An 8,740-nucleotide genomic window follows, 5' to 3' on the forward strand; every position below is an offset into this window, starting at 1 on the left:
GCTGTGTCGGGAGACGCGAAGGGCTGTTATGAGTACTCACTTAATCCTCACAACAACCCAGCGAGGTGGGCGCTAGTTCTTCTGATTTCACAGATGAGGAAAGTGAGGCACAGAGAGCTTAAGTACCTTGCCCAAGATCATACAGCTAGAATGAGGGGATGCAGGACACCCTGTGCACAGGAAAAGCAGCCAAAAGGGCACATGGGAAGCCACTTGGCTGATGGCCAGGGGTGGGGCTTGCTCCTGGGGCTCCTGGATGGGGGCAGTGGTCAGTCGTCGTCCACCTCTTCCTGCCTTCATGGGCACAGGGAGAAGCTCTCACCAGCCCGGGGGTCCGACAGCCTGGCCTCCCACCCACCATGTTGCATTCAAGTCCCCCTGCTCAGAAACTTGGGCCAGGGCACAGGGAGGCTTCTGTGTGTTCCTTAGGTCAGCATGCACATCTTGAGCACCCACTGTATGCCAGCGTTGGGGAAGACACTAGGACGTACCAATGAACAAGTGACCTGGGCTCTGCGCTCATGAGGCTGAGTTGGACAGAGGGAGGCCAACATCAAACGGTTCAGCTAACCGCTCAAACGGCCGCCAGAGGGCGTGCTCAGAAGGTAAGGATGCCCCATCACGCACCCCAGCGCCCAGGCCCTCGCCGCAGACTGGGGCTAAGCGGGCACATACCCACATGCCCACATGCTGGGAGAAATGCGGTGCGGAGCAGCCAGTGTGTGGAAGGAACAGAAAGGCCAGAGGGCTGGAGTCTGGAGAGCCAGGAAGCCCAGAGTGCTGGTTGGGGGCCAGGCCTTGAGGAGCCTTGTGGGAAGACACCGAGGGCTTTGAGTAACGTGAGACTTTGACCTGAGCATCCCTGTGGCCACAGCGTAAAGAGCAAAACAGGGAGGGGCAGCTGGGTGCTGGGGACCAGCGAGGGGGCTAGCCCTTTGCCCTGCTGTGAGAGCACCTGGTTCGTGGCCACACGTCATGGTGTATGACGCCCAGGCAGGTCAATAACCTCCGTCACCAGGGTGGAGGGGTGCCTTGGAGGGTGTGAAGAGACACGCTTCATAAACTTCAAGCTCAAAACAAACTTGCTTTGTTTGCAAGCCTCTCGCTGGGCAGTGAGGACACAGTGGACAAAGGCTCCCTGTCCCTGGAGGCCGCGCGCGTGTGCTGGGCGTGCCTCCGCACCAGGGCTCTGGGAGCGTGTTCGTAACAGACCCACATCTCTCCCCTGAGGAGAGAAGAGCCTTTCAGATGAGGCAGCCAAGGATCTCCTTCCCCCCTCCTCCCTAAGGGCTCTGGGCAGGAAAAAGCAGGGGGGGGGGTAACTGTTCAGGTAGGGCGGCAGCAATCGGGGGACCCCAGTGAGCCTGGCCTTACCTGGTGCAGGGCTGTGAGTCCATCCTCATTGCACAAATCAGGGCTGACCTTATTCTTCAGGAAGTAGCGTACTGCAACAGAGGGGACAGGAGTCAGCATCCCGTCATGCACCAGCACGCGGCAATGCGAGGGGCCCGGCTGAGACCCACTTTCCCCCGTGGCCTGAAGCTGACCATCCTACTGACTCTTTACAATAGGCACGGGAGGACAAGGAAGCTGCTGTGGGGAAACTAGGAGTGAGCTGGGAAGGGCAGGGAGAAGACCACCCGTTCCGCAGGACCGATACTGGGTCAGCACCCCAGCAGGTGCTGGGGATGTGGGGGGCGGGGGACAAGGTCTCAGGAGCAGTGGGGGATGGGCGCGGGCCCTTAGCTCCATCCTCGCCAGACCCAGTTCCTGGGGCCACAGCCCCACGGCTTCCTTGGCCTGAGTAAGAACTGAGGTCCACGCGAAGGCCTCCACCAGGCTTCTAGCCAGAGATGCCATCTCCAGCAGACCGGGGGTTAGGAGTGTCAGGAGTCTGTAGAGGGCATGGTCCACACCGGTCCCACACGGCGCTATCTGCAGGCCCCTCCCAGATGCCCCGGTAGCTGGTCTCAGCCTCAGCACTGGGTAAGGTCATTTATGGCACGGCCACAGATCACCAAGGCCCCGCCCACCCATCCGCAGGCCAGGGGGAATGCCCTGGGCTGGGCAGGTGGCCTTCAGAAGAGTAGAAGTGTTCCCATGTTCCCATGTAGAAGGGGCTTGGGGAAGATTCTGCTCGCATAAGGCAAGGGTTCAAATCCCATGGTGGGGGGCACGGAGGGTGGGCCAGGCTTCCTGTCCCAGAAGACATTCCTTGAGGCAGACATTAAACACCAGCTGCTAAAAGCAACATTTGTGCACAGTAATTATCGGGGTGTTCCCCGTGCTGCATGGGAGCCCCTGATGCGGAATGACTCCCATGACGGGCAGTTATTTTCAGCCAAAGGTGCGACAAATCACCCCATCTCTACAGAGCCCTTCGTATGCTGGAGCCAAGGCCCCCTTGTATGTGGGCTCTGCTCCAGTGGGGAGCCTGGCTCTGGACACAAGGGAGCAAAGACCCCACCGCCCACACCCAGGGCACAATCAGGCTTTCCCACCTCTGGTTCCACAAGGAAAATGATTCCTACATCCATAGTGTCTTCTTACTGAGCCCTTCTTCTGAACCCAGGTCCATGTACACGGCCCCCTTTCATGGGTCCCCAATCTGTAGCTACTACCCTCGTGGAGAAGAAGAGACAGAGTCCCAGTCACACGTGACCATGCACAGCAAATCAGATGCTCTAAGTCTGAAGGCCAGAATGTTGGCCGCAGGACTGCTCTGCTCTGACCCCGAGGCCCAGGCACAGAGAGGGAACCAGCCCAGCAGGGGCCCTAACAGCCGGTGTGGAGAGGAGGGAGAGAGCAGAGCCACAGCAGCGGAGCCCCCCAGGACCCGGCCGGGCCTCCTCCTGCAGACAGACAGGCTCAGGGATCTACACACAGGACAGAAGGAACTCCGCAGGTCCTGGGGGGCGCGGTCGGGTCTTTCAGGGCTGTGTTAAACATGAGCTTGCCTCCTCCAGCTTCCTGTTTAAAACCCTCTCATGGCTCCACCTTGCTCCTGGAATGAAGTCCACAGTCCTTTTCGTGGGGCTGGCCAACTACAGTACACGGGCTGAGTCTGGCAGGCAACCTGTGCCTGTAGATCACGTTGTTCACTGCAACACATCCACGTTCATTTCTTTACACGTGGCCCGAGACTGCTTTCACCTGACAACAGCAGAGACTGTGTGACCCACAGAGCTTAAAATATTTACTATCTGGCCCTTTATAGGAAAGGTTTGCAGACCCTGGTCTTCAAGGTCCTGCATGGTGGGGTCACCCCTACAGGGTGGCCACCTTGCCCCATTCCAGGAGGGCATTGCTCTCATCATAGTCTACGTGAATGGCTTGCCTTAGAGTTGCGCAGTGTGCAGCTTAATCAGCTGTACCAGCAGTCCCGTCTCCATACCTCTCCAGGCTCATCTCTTGCTCTCCAAGCACCCTGCACCATGAAGGAAGCTGGCTTGAGGGTGTCTCAGGGGTTAACTAGAACTCAGGGAGCACAACCAGAACAGGGACACACTCTCCCTTTTAGCCAGCCGTGTTCACACGTGGCTGCCCACACCCAGGTCAGTGTGGATCCCAGAGCCCCAGATCCCAGGCTTGGTCATCAGTTTGTCAGCGTGAGCCATCTGCTCTAGCACATTTGTTCAGCTGGGGCTGTAAGCAACTTACTCCTCCTCTCTGTTCCTCAGTGTCCTCATCTGTAAAATGGGGATCACAGCAGGGGCTCCTTTGTGGGGTGCCATGAGAATTAAGTAAGAAAATACCTGAAAGCTACTACCATTATTTACTTATTTATTTTTTAATACCAATGCAAAACAGCCACGAAGCTCCTGCCTGGTCCTGCCAGGTGCTGGGTGCTGGGGACGTAACCATCGACATCCTGTGTTTCCAAGAGCACGTGCCTTGGCTGTAAAGGACAGAGACATCTCTTGCTAGAGAGCTCCGAGCCCCTGCTGGTTCAAGAACCACATTGTAGTGGTCCCCACTGCCCCCCACGCAAGCAAGGTCCCACTAAGACAGCAAGGAGGCAGCTCCCACCCTCCTCTCCTATATTCCCACTGCTGGCACCAACCCTGTCCCTCCGCCCACACCTCCCTGACAATCTGGCTGGAATCTGGGCCAAGCAGGGCCATCTGCTCCCCTCCATCTCCAGCTGTAGCGAGTGAGGCTGAACCGACCCATCCCGGCAGGAAGCGGGTGGCGGGTTGCCTCTGCAGGGAGAAATCACTGCTGATAAGCCTGTGGGGTTTTTTTGCCACCCGACCCCTTCCACCCTGCAGAGCAGACTGCCTGACCTCCAGCTGGTCAGGGACACGCCCTCACAGGTGTGGCTCCTGCTCCAGGCCCGAGACGACCAGACAGAGGTGTCTGCCCCCTGGAGGTGGACCTCAGTCCATCCCCGCCGGCCAGGGGTGCTCCAGGGCCGAGCTGCCGTCACCCGGCCACGTGACTGGCACAGTCATGTTTGTGGGGTACACTCCTCCCACCCCATCTCACCTCTGCTTCCACCCAGAACCCAGCAACAAAGCCCACCTTTCCACTGTTTCCGAGGCACTGCCTGATCCAACCTCTGCCCCTTCCTGAATCCCTCAGTGACTGGGTCAGTCACACTGGCTTCTTTCATTTCCCAAGTCAAAATGAAACAAAACAAAAACTGGGCTCCTCCAGGCTTTCCCACACACCATTTCCTGGGCTTGGAGCCCTCTTTCTTCTCACTCTCAGCCCAGCAAACTCCTCCTGAAACACCGATTCCAGCTGAAAGGTCACCTCCTCTGAGAGGCCTTCCCTGATCACCCCAACTTCAGCCGAGTTGCCTGAGTTGCTCTCTCCCATAGCACCTTGCACTTCTGCATTTTGGCTTCACAACAGCACCTCTCCCAGTTTACAAGTACGGGGTGATTAGTTAGTATATGGTAATTATATAATTCTTTGTTTAGTGTTTTGGGTTCCACGAGAGAGCCTGGCTCCTAACAAGGGCCTCAGGATTATCTACTGTAGCAAAAGCCTCTGAAATCTACTCTCTCAGCAAACCTCTAGTTCTCACTGTAGTATTATGATTGTTAACTATAGTCACCACGCTGTGCATTAGCGCCTATATAACTACAGCTTTGAACCCTTTGACCAACATCTCAGAAAAAAAGGTAACTATCTAAGAAAGATGGATATGTTAATTAGCTTAACTATAGTCATCATTTCTACACACGCACATGCGCGCGCACACACACACAGAAACACCCTGTTATACATCTTAAATGCACAAAATTCTTATTCAAAAACAAAAATAAACCAAGCCGTATCTATTGTGTGAATGTACAAAGTAATGGGGGAAGAATGCTCTGGGGCCCCCAGAGCTGCCTGCTCCTGGGGCCACAGGACTGTGGGGACCTGGGCACAGCCCAGCAGACACACCACAAGGCATGTGACTCATGAACTGAAAAGCAACAATATGGATTTTATACAGAAACGAAGTAGCAAATCTCTCTCTCTAAGCCTCCACAGGCAGCGCAGCCAGATCAGGCAGCTGACTGCAGCGGCCCTTCGGCCCACTCCCAGGCTGGCAGTGGGGTACCCCCTCGTTCCCCTCCTGCCAGGAGGCCACACCTGACACGTCTGGCTGTTCTTCGCGCAGCCCGGTGCTAACGGTGCTCGGAGCCGTGTCGAGCCCTCTGTCTATCCGTCCATCAGTCCTCCTGAACCAGTTTGGGGATTAACGACCTGCTGTTATTACCTCTCTGCTGTGACTGCCCCAATCCACAGATGGGAAAACTGAGGCTCAGGTTTGAACCAGTGAAATGAATTACCCAAGGGCACATGTCTGGGAACAGCAGAATTCGGATTTCTAACCCCGGCAGGCTGCCTCCAAAGGTTGACCACTCAGCCACCTGGCTAAAATGGTGCCTAACAAGGGCCTGGAAAGGGAACGCGAGCAGCAGGAAGAGGAGGAGGGTGAACGCAGAAGAGAGCCACAGCGACGACGCAGTGCAAGAAGGGCCAAGATCATTGCCGACAGCTCAGCGTTCAGGACTCGGTAATCAAGAGAGTGACCACTGACCGTCATCACAGCGACCCTGTCAGTGCAGTCTGCATATGAGGACATGAGGCACAGAGGTGAACACGTAGCCTGAGGTCCTGTGGCGAATGAGCGCAGCTCTGGGGCTGACACGGGAGGCTGAGTACCAGCACCCTGTCCGTCTGTCTTCCTGCCGCACCTCCACTCCAACTAGACCCCGCCCCACTCGATTCCAGGCACTCTGTTGGCCTGTCGCCAGCTGCCATCCCCCCCACCCACCCGGCTGCTCCTGTCCATGGAAAACCCCGCCCACATGGATCCCACCTCCTCCTCTTCCTCAGGTCCCGGGTCAGCCTTGCCTAGAGTCTCCCAGGGTCCCGCAGGTACAGCCTGGTCAAACCAGTTCTTCTGCCTGCCCTTCTGCTCTCCCCTTCCCCAGGGGGCCAGGATTGCAGGGGGGCCCACCCTGCTGCTCAGGCAAGGCCAGAGGGACCAGCACTCTCAGATGGGTTGCCCTGGGTCCTTCATGCAGGGCACCTCCAAAACCACTCCACTGAGCAATTTCAACCTTTCCGCCCACCACTGCTCCTCCCTAGAGCAGAAACAGCTAGAAATAGCTGCTTCCAGGGAAGCCCAGCTGCCTGTGGCTGGGGGTGGAGACTCAGTCAAGTCTGATGGCGACTTCTGCAGTGGCTGGTGCAGCCCGTTCCACTGCCAGGCAGTTCACCCCAGGATCTGGGGCGATGACACAGCTGCGCTGGAGGATGGGCGAGGAGGACCTAGGCTTCCCTCAAAGTCACATCCCCAGGCACAAACCCCAGGAGCCAGGCCTTGCTCTTCCCCAGGGAGCCTCCCTCCAGGGTCCATCTGGAGAAAAATGTCGGACAAATACCAGCATTGGCAAGGAAGAAGGGACATCGAAACCTGCGTACATTGCTGGTGGGCACGTGAAATGGAGCAGCTACTATGGAAAAGTCTGGCGGTAGCTCAAAAAGTAAATGCAGGGTTAACATGTGACCCGGGGATTTGGACCCTAGGGATGTACCCAAAAGGAATAAACACAAATATCCACAAAAAATCTTGTACATAAATGTTTATAAATCTTGTACATGAATAGTAGCATTATTTATAGTGGCCCTGAAGTGGAAACACCCAGGGGCCCATCCACAGATGAATAAATTTTTAAAAAGGTGGTTTGTTCATACTGTGGAATATTATGCAGCCATAAAAAAGAACAAAATGCTGACACATGCCACACCATGGATGACCCTTGAAAACATCTAAGGGAAAGAAGTCAGACACAAAAGTGCCACACAGCATATGATTCCATTTATATAAAATCTCCAGAATAAACAAATCCCTAAAGATAGAAAGTGATTCCTGGTTGCCAGGGGCTGAGAGGAGGGAGCCCTGGGGTGTGACAGCTAAAGGGTACAGGGGTTCATTTGGGATGATAAAAATTTTCTGGAACTAGATAGAGGCAATGGTTGTACAACCTTCTGAATATACTAAAGACTGCAAATTCACACTTTAAAGGTAGATTTCACAGTGTGTGAGTGATATTTCAATTTAAAAAAAAAAAAAAGGAAGGGGTTCTAAGCTGTTCTTGAGCATCCTGCTGAGAGCTCTTTCCCCTGCCACTCCCAGGTTCTGTGAGGTCAGCACAGCATCTGTCCCATTTGCTACTATACCCATAGTGCCCGGGACAGTAGCTGGTAGACGGTAGGTCTTCAATTCTTACTTCATGTAAGGGGAAGGAAGAAGGAAGCCACTGGCCACCTGGTCCCTTCAGGGCCCTGCATGAACTGGCCTCTGCCCGCCTCTCCCAGTAGCTTCCCTCCTAACTACCGCAGACCCTTCCAGGTCCACCAGGCACCCCCCTCTCTCTTGAATCTCCAGGCCTTCTCATGAGCTATCCCTCTGCCCTTCTCTGCCTTTACTTAGCCTGGCTATTTCTTAACCAGGTCTTGGGTTAAATGTCTCAGCTTAAATGTCACTTTCTCTGTGAATTCATCACCCAGGTAAGGTACCCTTCTCGTGTGCTTTCTGTTCCCTCTCAAAACACTTACTGCTGTGATGTATTTGTGTATGGATTTGTCAGTGTCTCTGCTAGACTTTAAGCCCTGGAGGGGTGGGACAGTAGGAATGATAAATTTTTTAGCTACTGTGACATGATTTGAGCTCCTGGTCAACATCTGATGACTGCAGCTGTAATCACAGCCTACCTAGTCTCCACCCAAGCCTCAGACGAGGCCAGAGCACCCTCTCTTGGGCGGTTCTATGCTTCCTCCTCCAGACAAGCCCCCTGGCCCAGGCCACAGATATTTTCATCTCAGAGAGAATCTTCAACCCTTGACTTCTACAAAGAGGTCAGTGTCCCTCTTAGCATCTCCAATACCTTCAAAACTATAAAGACAAGGTGGCTGAGGGCATGCCAGGCATGGAGCTATTATCTTTTCCTTTCCAGAACCTCCATGCCCAGGACACATGGTTGTGCCGGACAGGAGCTGTGGAGAGGGACTCACATCAGCTATCAGATGCCTCTGTGTATATGTAACTTACATCTGGTATTAGATGTATACAGGAAAAGTGACTGCAGACCCTTTAGAAGGCAAACTCTATGCAGGCAAATCTTGTCTGTCTTCTTATCTGGAGTATCCAGGACCTAGAGTAAGAGCTCAACAAGTATTTGTTGTGAGACTTACCAAATAAAAGATTCCTTCTAAGAAAATGAAACCA

General features: G+C 54.6%; 1 protein-coding gene across 2 annotated transcripts in view; it reads right to left on the reverse strand.

Moving 5' to 3' along the window:
• Positions 1 to 8,740, reverse strand: part of PPP1R16B (protein phosphatase 1 regulatory subunit 16B) — a 91,909-nt gene that overhangs the window by 22,155 nt on the left and 61,014 nt on the right. For both annotated transcript variants that reach the window (XM_032350677.1, XM_032350678.1), the window contains exon 3: positions 1,375 to 1,445. In XM_032350677.1, coding sequence (XP_032206568.1) covers positions 1,375 to 1,445 — 71 coding nt within the window. The remainder of the gene's footprint in view (positions 1 to 1,374; positions 1,446 to 8,740) is intronic.

Source organism: Mustela erminea, chromosome 7 (genome assembly GCF_009829155.1).
Source record: "Mustela erminea isolate mMusErm1 chromosome 7, mMusErm1.Pri, whole genome shotgun sequence".
NCBI lineage: Eukaryota > Metazoa > Chordata > Mammalia > Carnivora > Mustelidae > Mustela > Mustela erminea.